Source organism: Chrysoperla carnea, chromosome 5 (genome assembly GCF_905475395.1).
Source record: "Chrysoperla carnea chromosome 5, inChrCarn1.1, whole genome shotgun sequence".
Lineage (NCBI taxonomy): Eukaryota > Metazoa > Arthropoda > Insecta > Neuroptera > Chrysopidae > Chrysoperla > Chrysoperla carnea.
The window spans coordinates 37994217-38012587 of NC_058341.1; the positions used below are offsets into that span (position 1 = coordinate 37994217).

The 18371-nt window shown below is 31.0% G+C and overlaps 1 protein-coding gene across 1 annotated transcript; it reads right to left on the minus strand.

The window, feature by feature from the left end:
* Window positions 1-234: 234 nt before the first annotated feature.
* On the minus strand, window positions 235-17122 carry LOC123301160. The gene is made up of 23 exons (XM_044883892.1): window positions 17095-17122; window positions 16598-16858; window positions 16398-16513; window positions 15523-15727; window positions 14633-14980; window positions 13260-13477; window positions 13116-13179; window positions 11409-11593; window positions 10412-10632; window positions 10081-10240; window positions 8597-8844; window positions 7411-7469; window positions 7156-7349; window positions 6795-6882; window positions 5775-5851; window positions 5513-5647; window positions 4143-4283; window positions 3332-3456; window positions 3135-3270; window positions 2602-2845; window positions 1204-1415; window positions 427-500; window positions 235-274 (listed from the first exon to the last, which is right to left on the minus strand). Exons 1-23 carry the CDS (start codon window positions 17120-17122, stop codon window positions 235-237), a joined length of 3579 nt encoding a protein of 1192 aa, XP_044739827.1.
* Window positions 17123-18371: the final 1249 nt, after the last annotated feature.

Genomic DNA, 18371 nt, shown 5'->3' on the forward strand with positions numbered 1-18371 from the left:
ATACGCTGAATGAGAGAAAAGACTGCCAGATCGTTCCTATGTGTCCTTGTCTTATCTATATTGGCTAGATATTATTTACATTACACAATATCTCTATGCATCATATGATTATGGCATATGACTATGACAAGGACACATAGAAACTAACTGGCAGTATCCTCTCTCATTTATTATTTGGTAATTTTTGTTTTCTTGGATTTGTGCAGGGTCATTTAGCTTTATGGTAAATTTTGATTAATTTGTAATTATTAGCAATGTTGTAAAAGCATCGAGACTGTTTAATTAAAATTAGAAAAATTGTTAGGTATAAATTTATTCCTTATTGATGCATTCGATTTAAAAAAAAAAATTAATTAACTCACTATAAATTGAGAATTACAATTGATTTGTACAATAATTAAACAATAAAATGCACAGTTTGTTTTTCTAATGTACTTAATTTTTAAATACGGCATTGGACATATTTCACAATTTACTGGTGGGCAAATGTCAGCTACTGTCTAGAAAATTTTTACAAAATTATAAGAAAATTTTTGATAAGAGTCCATTCACTTTCTATAAGAATGCAAGAAAATAATGGTTTATATATATTTATATCCCTTGTCCCTTGACCTTGGCAAGTAGTCGTTGCTCGTTACGCCTGCCGAAAAAGATAGGCAGTCACGTAGATTGTCGACAGAAGTGAAAAATTGCATAATTGGAAAATCCATTTTCTCCAAAATTAAAAAAAAAAAGTGTTGTTTTTTTTCACGTAATCGTTTATCTCGGTCAACTTTGGAGCTAGAAAGTCGAAAAAACACGAAATGTGCACAAATACCTCAACTAGAACTTTTAATCGAACTTTTTTTTAATATAATGCATACTTTTTTTGTAATTTATAAAAACTGATTAAAATCCCCCAACTACTTGCCCAAAAAGGGGGTTAGGTTCGCCCCTCAGAGGTCGAATTCTTTTTACAAAGTTTTTACAATCTAATAAAAAATTGTGGAAATTTTCAAGGATACATTAATTTTTTCCTTTTAGAAATGTAGTCTCATTGAACTATTAAATAATATTCAATATAAACCGACTTTAATTTTTGTTAATTTTGAGTGGAAAGTGCAATTGGTACTCCTACATTCCAACTCCATTAATTAATAAGGTTCACTCACTGTTCCTACGTAATGAAATTGAAAATGATTCTTTGTATTATTTCATACATACTTCATTGTTTGGATTGAATTTATTTAATGACACAATGAATTTGATATCTTGTTCCACAACTAATCTCCAAAAATCTCCCAAGGTATTTGGTAAAGGCTGTTGCGTAACAATAAATTTTTCTTTACGTCTATAACCATCGACAAATACAGCATTTATATATTCAGAACCTTCCTCATCCCTTTGAGGTGTAAGGTATATTAAATCATTAGTATCTGCAATAATGTTAAACAAACTTAATATTAAGATTATAATAAACTGAAGAGTGAGAGAGGAAAGTGGCGTCTATTGATCTATACACCACTGTGCAAATAGATCTACGAGTGAATTGAAATTGGGCGGAACTAAAAGGAATCGTACCTAAGTTTTATCGAGAAACTTAATAGAAAATTTATTATGAAAAAGAATCAGAGACCTATTTTTACAAGAGTCTTCCTTTAGAAAATTGTAAAAATTCGAGACAAAATTATTTCTCTAATTTTCTTTTAATTTTTATTATATTGGTAGGTAGTTAAAAATTCATTCCAAATTATGGATCTCATCAGCTTCCCGGTGGTCAAATCCAATGAATTTTACTTAAACATGAGAAGACAATATGTTCAAATAAATGCAATATTCATAATTTAAAAAAAAATCAAAATTTCAATTAAAATTGAAAACAAACAAGTGAAAGCAAACAATTGACTGAGTTAATTGTTGAAATACCCGGTATAGAATGTGTTGAATATCTGTGCTTGCATTATTTTTGTTTACCTATGTTGCTCATTTACGAACTTAGCCCCACTTTTTTCGTTCAGAGCGTGCTATAAAATTTACAGCACAGATATCTCTTTTCGTTTTTAAGTTGTCGTTAACAGACGGCCAGAAGAACAGACAGTCAACCGAAAATGGGCTAATTAGGTGATTTTATTAACTCATATACCAAAATTTTGCTCTCGTAGCATCAATATTTTTAAGCGTTACAAACTTGGGACTAAACTTAATATACCTTGATATATATTATATATACATAAACAGAGTATAAAATTGTTACTTCGTAAATAACCTCTTATAAAAATCGTAAAAATTCGAAAAAATAAATTTTTGGCTCCAATTACAACGAAAAAAAATTGTGCCTCTAGTAATTCGAGCTATGAATTCCTTATATATTGGCAGACATCTCGGATATGTTGTTTTTTGCAGTCCATTGAAATCAATTCAAAAATTGAAACGATCGAATTTTGAATTGGAATTAATGGTAATCAATATAAATTATCTTAGAATTGAGTTTCATTCTGTGATGTTTCAAAGAAAAGATTAATTTTTAAGATTTTTAAGACGCTTGTAACTAATAATTAATTATGTTGACTATATATATATATGTTTCATACTCTTTGTCCAAAAATATCCCAACTAACTTACATATTGGAACAATGTCAGAAAAGCGATTCTTTTCTTTTGTATTATCATTGAAAGTTACACGCTGAGATGGTTTTGACATTCCATAATTCATCCATCTACATTCATCAATTTGCGCCATTTGTTTTGCTATATAGTCTCCTTCTAATAGAGTTTCAAATCTCTGTTCTAATTTTTCACACGGAATATTTGTTTGTTGTGTTAACAAACCTTCAATAATAATTAAATGTACCAGTATATATTGATCCTAAAGAACAAACAAATATTTATAGGAACTTGAAAAAAAGGAGGAAAAAAAGGAGGAGAAAAACTATCATATTCGAGAAGAAATATTTAAGAAGCTCTTCATAATATCCTTCATAACATTAATCTAATCAGCGCACATTGGGTCCCTCACAGGGCTAAATAGAAAATCGATACTAAAATTTTTGAAAAATTCCATTAATTTATATTTCCGCTTCGGAGCGGGGACAAATTCTCCATTTTTGTTTTCATGTAAACGCATTTAAAGAAATTTAAAATTAAATACAACTTACACTGTTATCGACTAAATTTGGGCGTTGATCTCGTATTTGTTTTAAATAATACAAAACATCTACTTGCTCTACTTTACTTGCCATTCGAAACATGATATCACTCAAAATAATTGTACCCGTTCGTCCAACTCCCGCACTGGAAATAAAATGTTAATTCGAATTAATAGCAGAACAAATAAGTTATTTTAATACTTTACCTGCAATGAATTACAATGGGAGTTTCATATGGAATGCTATGAAGTTTTCTTGCTAATGGTAATAAGGATTTTGCATACATTGGCACACCATGATCTGGCCAAGAAACGAAATGGAATTGTTCTACCTAGAAAAAAAAATATATAACAAATATTAAACAACTACATTTTCGCCAGTAAAATCTTACAAAAAAAGAAAAAAATCTAAAATCGCAAAACGCGATGTAAAGCTGCTTTTTTTTGGTATGTTATTTGGATCCCTTAAGGGGTACAACCTGCGCAATACGTGAACAACTGGAAAAAGTCCTAAAATTTGTTAGGACTTTTCAGTTTCACACTCCCCTAAGGAATCCAAATAACATACCAAAAAAATAAGCTTTACAACGCTTTTTACGATTTTAATAATTTAATTTCAGGTAGGATTCAGTTTTTCTTTCTCTTAGGAAAGCATTGTTGATAGGCAGAATTTTGAAGGGAACGTGTGAAATAAATCTAAATCTAAATCTGAGCTCTCCAGAAATCTTAAAAGCTATGTTGTCTGATGTTGTCGCATTACCCCTCACCACTGTCAAGTATAAAAGTCAATATCTCAAAAACGGTTCAAATATAATCAGAGGAGAAGTTGTTCTCCCATATGGAGACTGAATAATTCATAAAAGTTTTGTATCAAAATTAATTAATTGTAATTATGATTGGTCTGCGCCCTGGATCCAACTTTAAACTGCTAAATTTTTTCTGATCATATTTGTATTACCACTTTGAATATTTTCAAAGTAATTTAAAAGGCTTAAAGATTTAATAGTTCAATAAATACCTGTCGTGATTCACCGTTTAAAGTAACTTTAAACTTTCTGCAAACATAATCAGCATACATAGTACTATCTTCTTGGATTACACTTATGTCCCCATAAACAATTTCTTGGTTAATATTTGGCCAATATTGCTCACATTTTTTCTTAAAAATCAAAATTATTAAATGTAACTAACTGTTAGTATATATTCTGTTAGTATTAGACCATAGGATTCGTTGTGATACCAAAAAGGAGTTGACCCATCCCCAGTCACTACTCCATGAACGATTTGGAGCTGTTTAAGAACAGCAGGAGTGAAGACAGACTTTAGGTCGGAGAGGTCGTCAAAGAGAGGCTGGCTCAAGTAAGTCTATCTCCTCATGGCAAGAGCTGGGTAGAGACAGAGAAGATGAGACATTGTCTCCTCCTTCTCACCACTGTGACAGCTCCTGCAGTAGTTGCGATACTCTGCCAGGCCCAAGCGTTCATCATGCAACAACTTTTCTAATAGAGGCCCTTGGAAGTAATATAAAATCATCGGAACGCATACGATTGTACTCGGAACATATCTGTCTTGTAGTACCACAAGTACGTTCTTTCCTCCATCTAAGATTGGCCTTTTCTCTCCTCTCCTCATGAATAGCCATCACTGCCGCTTGATACACGCTTCAGTGATCCGATAGCCGAAATGATAGACGCAGATCGAGTTTTTCAGAGAAGATCCCACAACCCACCCTCCTTTCTAACTTCTCCGTCGGTATAAAATACGACACCGTTTGGCTTAACCAGGTTCTCATCCCTCCCATTTGATATAACCTTTTGTTTCAAATTAAGTACCTAAATTGTTTCCGGATAGTGTATCTTTTCTTTTATACAGGGTTGTTCACGCTATATGACACGATTATCGCTAAAAGACTTGATTTTTACAAAAATTTTCAGGAATAGATGGAGATGGGAAAAGTTGTATTTTTTTAATAGAACGTCCTGTTTATTATTTTCTTTTTGGGTTCTACGATCTAAATAAAGACGAACAACCCTGTATACTATAAATGTCAGATATTTGAACACACAATTTCAGTAAGTCAGTCTTTAGTCAGGCTCGACACTTTATGATAATCTCAGGATCAATTCTTGGCTGATGCGTAGTTATCTTCGTTTTTTCTAGGGAAGTTACTTATTTTAGTCAAACAATTAATAAATATTTTGATCTTACATCAATTTATGGGAGTTTTGGTTTATTCTTATGATTATTAATTTGTAAGTGAATGACTGTTGTCCACGTAAACTAAGATTTTAGCAAATCTAGAAAAGATCTATCAGTCTAATAAAAACTTTTTCTGAACGTCAGGGTTAATTTTTTATAGCAGTAAAATTGAGAATGATCCATACATACTTTACCCGATTCTCGAATATTTGCTAACATAATAATAAATATCGATCCTTCTTGCCAAATCATACGCCAGAAATCATTAAGTGTTTGTGCTTTTGGTCCTTGAGTGGCTATATAAGCTCTTTCATGTTCATAACCCTACACAGAAGAAATTGTTATGTAAAATTTAGAAAAATGTCAAATTTTTTTAATCGAAATACTTATAGGTAATTAATTTTTTTAAATATCTTTATTTTGTTTGTTTTTCAACTCTAGATTTACTTACATCGATGTAATTTGCATTTATGTAATCAGAAAATGGATCATCATCAATTTTTTGTAATATCACACGTGTTTCATCATCTACAAATTTGAAAAGTATTATTTCATTGAATACAACAAAAACAATAATTATTCATAATTACGTAGAGACAAATAATTTTCTAATTATCACAAATTTAATCTTAATTAAGATCGTTCATAAATCACAGAGTATAGAGATAAGAAGGGCGGGGGAGAGGGGTTGTTTACCACTAAAAATGGCTCTTTTTGTTTACTGGGAGACACAAGGAAGGAGTGGAATAAATATTTTTGTGCGTTATAATTTTCTCATAAGACTATATACAGTGTGTTCATTTCTAAAGTATCCACCCTTAATTACTCCTTAACTAATCTATGTAACGGAATCTTTGAACGTGATTTTCACCCACTTCAAAACGGGAAGATTTAAAACTTCACACTTATCAGGGACCGATGGCCTTACAATAATAATTTAATAAGTTTATCCGATTATCCTGATCGGATTCTTCAGCAATTAATAATTTGAAATGTTATCTGCGCTTCCACCAGAACTATATGAATTATTTATATTATAAAATCATTATATCATAATATAATTAATTAATAGTTCTGGTGGAAGCGCAGATAACATTCCATAATATAAATAAATAATACCTTAAATTGTAGCTAGTAAAAAGTAGAAAATAAGCTGAAGTAAAAAGTAGACAATAATATCTATAGAAAATAATTCTGCTTTTACCTATAAACGACTCTTTGCGAGGATTTTTATTTGAAATTGGAAATAGTGCCTGTATATATAACTAACTATACATATTCTTCAGATATATACATATAACTTAACTGAAATATCACTGAAAATGATATATAGCTAGTTAGAAAATATCTCGGCTAAATCATAACCAGGTTGGAAGCCAATGTTTTTATAGAGCTTTAGAATTTTATATGAAATATCAAGTTAATTTTGAACTAGTGATCCAATAACGTAAAAAAAATATGATATACTAACATGCAATTAAATTTGAATATCGATTCTTATGTTTATTTTCTGGCCGTACGCCATAATTCCATGGTTTTGTTTGGCCTCGTACAAATAACTGTAAAACATAATATTAAGTAAGAATAAAATATATTTATTTTATATTTTCAAATTCTGTACAGTGTATTATTTTGTAGGTGATATTTGGTTTTTGCTTCTCACGTTTGCATATAGATGATGTACAGAAAGGTATTTGGAGATTCATTAGTTAGTATACAGTCATAATTAGGAACCCAATGTCTACGCCAATCATATTTATGGTTTACGGCATTATATAATAATACTTCTGCAAAACACTTTAATATTAGTTTATTACTAAATTTTATCTGACCTTATGCTGTCGTTCTAATTCGCCTGTTTCAAGTGCTTCTTTAACGTATTGCTTAAAACTTGAAATATGAATAGGATTTGCAATAATTTTCTTTGCATCAATAAATTTCTTAACATCCAGTGTATTACGTGGCAGCGATAATGTTTTTACACTTTGTGTTAAGGGAATCATTTGTGAATTATATGATTGATTATCTAAAATTATAAAGTTGTTTTATTAATTGAATTATAGAATAATATTAACGTTAGTATTTACCTTCAAATTGAGAATTTAATTTGGATAAAAATTCATTAATTTTGGTAGGAATATTTCTCCTGTAAAAAAGAAATGGCTTTCGATTAATTCTAAAAGATACGATCACTTTAATGGCAAGTGAAATTTACATAATATAAAAAACCCCCAACAAATTTTTCGGGTACGGAATTCTAAGCTCGCACGTGAAACATATCTAAGAACACTCTCTATTAAATTACCTTTTTCCTTAAAGCTTTCTACAAGCTAAACCGATTTTGAAGATCATCGCCTTTTTTTTAGTTGGTTCTGGTACGGAACCTTAAACTCGCACTTGAAACACAGCTAAAAACATTCTATATTAAATTACCTTTCAATCGAAACAAAAAAAATCGGTTCATTCGTTTAGGCGCCACGATGTCACAGACAGACAGACAGACACACATAGCGGTCAAACTTATAACACTCCTTTTTTTGGTTCGGAGGCTGTTTCAAGTGCGAGTTTAGGATTCCGTATCCAATTAATTTGTCGGGGTTTTTTAAAATTTCACTTGTTTTCACACAATATTTTTTGAGAATGATATAAACTTATGGTCAATGCAACAAGATCATAATGTACAATGAACCACACCTTAATCTATCTAGGATCTTTACGTTATCTTTACTCTAGAGATCAAACATAAAATAATCTATGTAATTAAAACATTGGAAACCTCAGAAGATTGTCTGACAAACATGCTGAGCGTCCAATTACAGCAGTAATTGATATTATATTGACCCTAGATCAATGAGGCGTCTTTTTTCCATTTTGCGTAGGTATCTATTATCAAGTATGAATAATACATTATAATTGTATGATTCAAGGTATATGATGGTGTGTTTTTTCAAACTTTACCACCACCCCCAATATTTTATGTTTTAACCGATATTTCATGACAAAATGGGCACCAATGAGCAATTATTGAGGTAAAATGTGATTTAATACACAAAACACAATAGTCAACAGAAACACTAAAAAATGTTATTTCTATTTTACTTGAAAACCAATTTACATGGATCAGAATGTAAATTTTATACTAATATTTTATATAAATACATATATTTTATCTCATACGTTGATAGTAATCAATATCTGTCGAGAAACTATAGAGTGATTCAGTTCATTGCATTCGGGATACTACTGCACTTTATCCCACATAACAGTTCTTACCTGTACCAAATAGTAGTTAACACCAAAATAATGATAATTATAACTAAAATCAATGCCCATATCATTAAGTTACTTTTATCATCACTTGGTGAAACATCAGCTTTTAATTTAAAGTCTCTTATCACATAATGATAAGATTGATCACGTGAATTCATAATAAATAAATCCACATTAATGGATGATGTTTCTTTAAGTGTATGGTTGGTCTTATTATAAATTATCCACTCTTCTATACGATTTTGCTTTACCTGAAAGAACGTCAACAATCTCATTAACTGGGATCTGTAATTTGTTTGTAAATTGGTAAATTTTGAACAGCTTAAATTTTGCCTTACTTTTTACCCAACGCAACGCAAAAGAGTGGTAATGTGTTTATCAGCTAAATATGTGCGTTTCTATATGGCTCAATAGAGACCAAACGCGTGCGCCGATTTTGATGATTCAGACGTCAATCGATTTGTCTTAACCTTAGAAGTGCTACTGAACTGAAGATATGGCAATAATGAAAATTCAATATGGCAACCACCAGACGCCATATTGTGAAAATGTGTGTTCCTACGTGGAACACTAAGGACCAAACGCGTGGTCCGATTTTGATGATTTTGACGTCAATCGATTTGTCTTTACCTTTCGAATGCTCCATTGCACTTATGAAAATTCAATATGGCGACCAACAGACGCAATAAAGTGAAAATAATGTATATGTGTTCCTATGTGGCGCACTAGAGATCAAACGCGTAGGCCAATTTTGATGATTCTGCTGTCAACCGATTTGTCTTAATCTTGCGAGTGCTAGTGAAGATATGATAGTAATGAAAATGCAATATGACGACCACCAGACGTCATATTGTGAAAATAATGTATGTGCGTTCCTCCCATGTGGCGCACTAGAGACCAAACGCCTGAGCCGATGTCTTGATATTAATTCCCTCAATGAAATTACAAGATTGCGAAATTACCGTCTTATAATCATAACTAAAAAGTTTTAAATACTGTTTGCAATGTAAAGGTTATGTTAAATCCAAGTTTTCGACCTCGGCAAATGATCCAATTATGCCGAAAAATAAGAAAAACCTCGAAAATTTTGACCATATTTTAGTTTTTGCCGATTTTGACCTGGAAGGACTGGTTTTTTATCAAAAACTGTAATCTTAGACGATACAAGTCGAAATATTCTTATTTAAATTAATTGGATTAAATAATTTATGAAAATAATAATAAGATACTGTTCAATGCTTTCACAAAGATGCACGTGGCTTGTTGATTTTAATGTTAATTCAGAAGGTGGGTGTCTTCGTGGTTTGTAGACCACGAATAATTTTGAACTTTGTATGGTAATATGTTAGTCGCAGAAACGAAACACTAAAAACGGTCTAAATTCGAAAACCGTGTTCAAATCTGACTTACTGTTCAAATTTCGAACATCATTGCATCGTTTCTGCTACTATATTGTAATCTAGGTAAAATATATAAAACTAACTTACCGATATATTCCAACAACGTTCAGCATTCTTAACTTTTACAACTTGTTTGGTTATTTTATTAAATATTAAATTTTGATATTTAACAAACGACGAACAGTTATCGAACTTAAAATTGGGAATTTTATCTGCATTTTCTGACCTGGCTAATATAACTAAATTACTGAAAAAAAAATAATACAATTATACTACTCGAGGTACGTAATTTCATAATTCATCACTACCGAACAAATAAACTGAGTGCAAACTCCCGATATCTTCATCCGATTTGAAATAGTAGGTGATGGTCGATTTTTTACATTTGAATTTCTTTCTTTGACATTCCCATAATTACCTGGTGTATTGCGTATAATTTTCTGTTGGAATCCTTATTATTAATGAATTGTTCAGAAATTTTTTTAACACTTCAGTGTCTGGAATTTCAACTATCAAATTCTCACACGACGGTAGTAAATAATAAGTAGATGCTGGAACACTATATATTTCTTGATTATTTTCCTTTACAGCAGATATTGATATAGATATAGATTTCCCACAATAGTTAGCCCAATTTGTCTTGAAATAAAAATGAAAATTAATAAACCTGCGATACTTTTTAATTTAAAAAATAATTATTTAGAAATAAGTATCTATATAAAAGATGTACAAGTGACTTTTTTCTTAAATATAATAATTTTTACAGAAAAACTTATATATTATGATCCTGGATGAAAAAGTTGGATATCATGGCGTATATGATATAATAACCAAAGCGATATCCTACATTCTGGCCGTGGGTCGTATATTAATTTTCTGGATCTCAAAATATTCCCGGCCGAATTTAACTGAAAGACTTTTGTGGTTTGTATTATGTGACTTGCAAGAGTATTGCTAGGTTGTATTGCATCATGTTACGCTTTCACGCAAAAACTACCGAATGGATTTGAATGAAACTGTAGAACAATATAGCTCATACATCACAATAAAACATGAGCTATAGTTTATAAAGATATATTTTTTTTAATTTAATTTAATCTGACATTTTATTGCTGCATCTATGAGCATCATTTTGAACCATAAACTAAAGATTTCGGTAAAAATGTAAAATAATAAATGAATTTAAATATATTCTTGGGCATCTTTTCTTGAGCAATTTTACACTTAAAAAAATTGAAAACTTTGCGTATATTTTAGCTGTGTAAAACAATCCCTTCGAGTGTTATGAAAGGGAGATAAATGAGATCAAAAGAACTGGGGGCCATAAAGCAGTGGTTGTTACTTTTAAGCCCAGTGAAGCGGACGGGTATCAAGCTAGTACTATATAAAAACATGCAATTTTTTTTTTTACTTACGATCGGGTATTTATATTCTTTTTTATTTCCAAAAGATTTCTTCTCAATAGTTTTGTTATCCAATTTTAAATCAAATATAGAAAGTGTACTGCTTCTAGGATACAGTGGATGCAGCCATGTCACTTCTAATTGCATATTGTTGCCTAAACTTACGCTTAAATTTCTAGGTTCTGATGGAATGCCATCTAAATAAATTATTGTAATATAAACTTTATGTATTATTATAAACTTAGCCTAATCAAAAAATGTAATACGTTTTCCGTATCTTATGCTTTTCAAAAAATAAGTATTTTAATAAAAATTTCTTCGGAAAAACATTCTTCTTTTATTATAAACAGAAGGTTACTGTAAAATGTGTGTAAAAGAGGCTCCCTTACTTTTAAAATATCCTAACAAAATATGACATTTTAAAACACCTGATACTTAATATCTCCAAAAACCAGAAATGATTGTTTAGTCCATGCGCTCTGGTGATGCGCTTACACTCCCCTGTCTTAAAGGAAAATACTCAAAAAAAATTAAAAATTGATAGTCCTTCTCTACTCTTTTCCACCTCAGTCCCATACAAAAAATTCATGCCTCACCATTAATTAAACGTACAGTTAATACGCTCAATTCGTCCTAATTATATGTGCACATCAACCTTCTACAACTATAAGAGCTCCAAGGTATACATGTTGGTTCACTTGTTCTGCCATGGTGATATGAATTCTTAATTCACATTTGGCTTTTGTTTGCTTATCGCCAGACACTTTGTCTTACTTGTGTCTATTTTGAAATAGTTTTAAAAGCTTTCGAAAACTCTTTTCGAAAGTTTTTAGAAATATTGCCCAATAAAATGATTTAAAATCGTATTTTTATACCTTTTATATATGTAATATCCAGATATACTAAGTTTAGTCCCAATTTTGTAATGCCTAAAAATATTGATGCCACAAACTAAGTTTTGGTATAGGTGCTCATAAAATCACCTAATTTGTCTGTTTCCGGCTGTCCATCCGAGAATGTGTCTAAACACGATAACTCAAAAACGAAAAGAGATACCAAGCTGAACGCTGCTTTTGAAAAAAGTGAGGTCGTGTTCGTAAATGAGCAACATAGGTCAATTGAGTCTTGGGTCCGTAGGAACCATTTTGTAAAAATGTTTAAATGTAAAAAATGTTCCTTGTAAAAAATTAAACATCTTTTGTAGTTCAACTTCCTATAAAAATATGTGTTGAGATTTGCTGTACGTTCAATAAATGGCAAGATATGAATTTTTTCATAATGTGTTGAGGTAAAAATGAAAACTTTGATTAGAAGGACCTTCGTATTAATATTAACAGATCATATTTGGAGATCAATTTCTAGAATTGCTTAGCAACAATCTTTTCGGTATTGAAAATAAAAGATAATAGTCGATTGTTTTAATCAACCCAAGTATAGATGTAAATGAATCCCCTTGAATATAATCCTGACGGCACCTATGTCTCAGCCACCGCGGTTAAACAATTATTTTGAAATAGACCTATCACTTAACATAACTAAATACACAATCTACTAGTACCAATAAAAATAATTATAAACTCAAATTAAACTCTGTGCGTAACAATTACGCAACGGAAGCTATTTTCGAACTGATCTAAAAATTGGATTATTTTTATTAATCCCAGTCACGTTTAGATATTTCCACTTATATATACATCAACATCACTGTATATGACTTACCATCGCAACGCTTGAAGAAGGTATATGGACTGAATGTCTCAACACCTTTGTTTTTGATCGCAATCTAAAATTTTATGCAGAATGCATGAGAAAAATTTTTGTGCTCATAATTGTAGGTATATACTTATATGATTTCCAATTTACCTGGGGCCAATATTTAGTTCTTGAATATTCGTGGCATATATAACCTTCCCAAAGTTTACATGGTTTTGGTTTTTCAATTATTTCTATTGAATTAAATCTTGGATTACGTAAAATATACATCTCAAGTTCACCAAAAGGAGGATATGGTTGTTTCCATCGCAAATGTATCTTACTTTGGTCATTGGCATATATTTCCGCAAATATTATTGGAGGAGGTGCTGAAAAAAGTATAAAATAATTGAAAAGCTTAATTTTCATGTATTTATATTAAAATATGTAGGCTTAATAAAACATCATTAAATTTATGGCCGCGTACCTACCAAAAACTTGAAAAAACAGTCAAGCAAAAATATGCTCATTACAAATATCTAAGTGAAAAGAAACCGTATTATAGACAAGTAAACAATTAATAGGTATGTTTTAAAAATTATCATTCAATAGGCTTTAAGCCCCCATTCTAGACAAAAAAAAAGTTTTTCAATTATTATTTTATTTTCTATTAGTACCACCAGGAACGATTAGCCCATGAACTAACGAATGATAGCAACGAACAAATCTCATCATTCACACACAACTCGATTTGAGTAAATTTATAATTGGGTGTACAACATATATAGCCTTTAGTACGTAGCCACCAAAAGAAAGCCAATCTCTGACGCGTCATTACAACCATCTCTAATTTGTGAGGCATTCAAATAAAGACCTTGTTTGGAAACTGTCGCAGTTGCGAAGTCCCCCCGACTTTTCCTGATTAGATAGCAGTTTGGAAGCCAAATAAGGGAGGACCTCGCAACTGCGTTACTTCTCAAACGTGGGCCTGATTTGAATGCCTCACTTAACACAAGTAACGCAGTTGCGAGGTTCCCTCTTATTTGGCTTCCAAACTGCTACCTAATCAGGAAGTCAAAGTTGGGAGGACTTCATAACTGCGTTATTTCCCAAACGTGGGCTTTATTTGAATACCTCACTTACCGCAAGTGACGCCATTGCGAGGTCCTCCCGAATTTGGCTTACAAACTGCTACCTAATCAGGAAGCCAAATTAGAAAGGAGCTCACAACTGCATTACTTGCAATCTAGGGCTTACTTTTTTATACCAAAGATTTTTTTTTTCATTTGATCAAAATAATTCAAAGACAAGTTATATTTTTAGTGTTTACTTTCAGTTTTAAAATTTTGTGTGTTTCATGTATGTAGATATACTATGGATATAAATGCATAGTCGACTGAGGCCGCGGCGCGCCGTCTCAATCAATTGCTGTTATTAAAATTTAAAAATGTCCTTCCATTTACTATCTTTAAACCAATTGACGTTTTAGGGCCGTTTCATCAAAACAAATGACAATTTTTATGAATAAAGAACTATTTCCGTACCTTGTGCTGATGTTTGGTACGTTGTTGAAATCATTTTGTAACTACTACGAGGATTTTGACATCGAAATATTGTTACATTCAAATTGTACTTTGAGAAGGGAATCAATCTGTGTTTTGCTCCAAATAAGAATTCCGTAACCAATACATTATGACTAATATTGTTGTTGGAAGTAAAATTACCATCTTGTACAAAACCTCTTAAATCCCAAACATTGGTTCCATTACATATTATTTTATAACAAAATGTGCCTTTGATTTTCTCACAGGAATTTACTTGAAGCTTTATATTTCCTTGTATTTCGTAAGCTGAGGGCCTCGTTGTGTCTACCCAAATTTCGGAAATATCGTCTGTGAATAAGCAAAGAGAACAAGGATGCAATTAAAAATATACAAAAAACATAACTTGTATGGTAATTGTAATAAATTCACTAAAATAATTTTGTAAAGAAAATTCAACTAAATTTTCGTCATATCATATTTTGTGACTTTTTTTGAACTTGAGTAAACTGTTAGCTGTTACACAAGACAGCGATGCAACGAACAGAGACTGCACACTATTTTGATCTTATTATTTTAATTTGCCGTCTTCATCTTACTAATGTCTTGCAAGTATGGTCAAAAATGGTTTTAACTATGCTCATGCGCATCATTACTATGTCCATAAAGTTCATAAAAGCTCTCTAAGTTCATAAAATATCAATCATAATTTTGATTTGACTTTCAACCTCGATAAGATGACACAAATTTTGAACATATGGTTTGAAGACAATCAAGTAGGTATTTGCTTTTTTAAAACTTCTGATTTGTCCAAATCCAATGGTTTTTAGCGAAGAGTAAGATTTCAAATGATGGTTCTAAATTTGTAAATAAAATAAATACTGTTTGATTACCCAATTGAGCACTCTCTGAAGTGTTGGCCCATTCGTATATTCTCCTGCTCTTCATGTTTTCGCCAGTGATTGCGCTTACCGTAATCTGATATTCAGTATATGGAAGTAACTTTTGCAATGTTATGCTTGTATTATTTGTTGTTATTGCCAAACTTGGCCTTTCATCAAATCCAAGATATTCCTTACAAAAGTTATATTTATAAAGCTAAAACCAATTTTTTATACTTTATTATCCTATTATAATACTATTAACATTTATGAAACGAATGAGTGGTATTGATTTTGGTGAATTTTATGAAAAATTTGTCAGCATTATTTTTATATTTAATTTTTCAATTGCCCTCTTTCCCTTCAACTTTGAATTCAAATTACTCAGTGTAAGTGGTCACATCTGTGGGCAATAACTCTCAATACCTTTTTCGAGATCTTCTGTAATAAAGCCTTTTTTGAAGTGAAAGCTTCATTGGGCACGTTGAGCACTTTTTTGGGTGAACAAAAATCATGGAACTCGTGTCATCGTCACATGTCACGCTCTATACATGTCACATTGAAAACAACGGTTATGAAACGAAGTTTTCAATCCCGTCGACAATCCCCATGACTGGCTATCCTTTTTTTAAACATGTTTTTATTAACTCGCTTTTTTTATGCCCGTGTGGAATTTTGTAATTGATTTTAAACTAAAAATTATTTTATACTTCTTAGTCCGTTATAAAAACACGGATTTTCATGCGAATTGATTTTTATTAGCTGCCAACATCTATTTAGAAAACCGACGTCATATACAAATTCGAAATTTATATCAAAATAGCATTCCTTTTCTTCCCTATCTTCCCAAAAATAGTATTTGCAAAAAGTGAAATTTTATGACTTACATTATATTCCACGACGTATTGAAGTATACCATTAGGATATTTTGGTACCATCCATGATAATGAAATTGATGAATCCGTTGCATCTATTATTTTTAAATTTTGTACTTCACTGGGATCTAATTAATACAAAAAATGTTAAAAGTTCAAATATCTAAAAGAAATTTTGCGCAAATTCAAATTAATTAATTATTTATAATTACCTGATGCTTCTGTTTTATGACAATATGTGAATAGTGTTACTCCATCCTTTTTAACATAAATTGGATAACTTTCGTAATGTTTTAGATTTCCTATATACACAGTCGTCTCATTAAAAGCATGATATCTTACTCCATTACAAACGTAATCGTATAAATTAAGTGGACAATTATAATCGTCTAAATTGAATCGTACAGATATATTTGTAAAAGCAACACTTACATAATCTTCTGCAAAACTTTTAATATTGATTTCAGTAATATCTGTAACAAAAATTTAATAGAGATTAATATTATTTACATTAATGAATTTTCGGTGGCATACACGAAAATTTATGAACCTCTCTTTGAAGGTGATAGTGGGGATCTTTGACAAAACAAACCTTTTTCGGGTCCGATAAAATAGGGCTAAATTAGACTTGGATACCAAAAAATCGTGATATACGCTCGATAAAAAATAAAAATCAATATTCTCTCCGTGTCACTTATGGTTCGCAAACGGGTCTTTTTGCGTGGCGAGATTGCCATTTAAATTTTGCTACTTCGTTAACATTTTTTCTTTTTAAAATTCTAATTTCGTTTATAATATGCCAGTGGATGAAAAAATAAGTGGGTCGCACCAGACCCACCCCACGCCCACAACTTGTTTTAGTATTTAGTTTGCTACATAAGGTACTGGCTCTATTCTAGATCAAACGTATTAAAATTCAATAAATAAAAATTACATATACCTGTACATGGTGTCTTTTCAGTATTAAAAGGAACTGACTCTGATAAATTGCCGTTCCCTTCCGCATCCAAGAGTATAATTCGCACATCATATTGTGTTGCAGCTTTTAAATTACTTAAAATAATACTTTTATCATATGACATGTTGAAAGTTTTATTGTATGTGTTCCAATTTTTGTTATAGTAGCTTTCAGCTCGAATCTTAAGTAAAGAACCAAAAAATTATAATACAATACATCACATAAACAATAGTGAAAATTCTAAGGATTCTTACAAAATTTTTGAATTGTTTACATAAACCTAAGACGAAATTATCAACAAAAATATTTCTACTGCTTACGCGAAAGCGAATGATTGCCAAAAAGAGTTCAAGAAGCCCAAGATATTCTCGCAATAAAAATTATCTTATATTGAACTTACCCTATATTGAAGTTGATATTGATGAGGCTTTTTAAAACCAAAATATGATATATTTTTAATTATCACTTCAATAGATGACGAATTAATTACATTTAGTGCAGGTTTATTATACACTGTAGGGTATTCATCTGTAAAACAAAAGGTATTAATTGATTTTTAAACAATGTATGTACCAGACCTCCAATTCAAATTAGTAAAAACCGCTGAAATTAATTTCATTTGTAATATTTAGGCAAATTTTCCAAGACCGACCAGTATAAATCAATCTAGTAGGCACGTAATAAACTTTTCATACAAATCGTTTTTCTTGAAAGCTTAGAAATCAAAATCGAGAGGTGGTACTCAATTCGGTTGTGCTCGCAGCGAATACTCAAATAAAATGTATATAGCGAAAAAGTAGCGAAAAGTCTAACGAAAATTTACACACTAGTTTTATATGGCAAGTATGAGAGGCTTAGCAAGTCGTTAAAGGTTGTCCATAAAAAACGTCACGCAATAGCGTGGGGGGGGGGGGGGTTGCAATGCGACATCCCATTTATTTAATATTGCTTTTTTGGAACTGTACTTTTTAACTCATTCAAAAATTTTATTTTAAACTGACTATAATACACCTGCGAATGTTACTTAT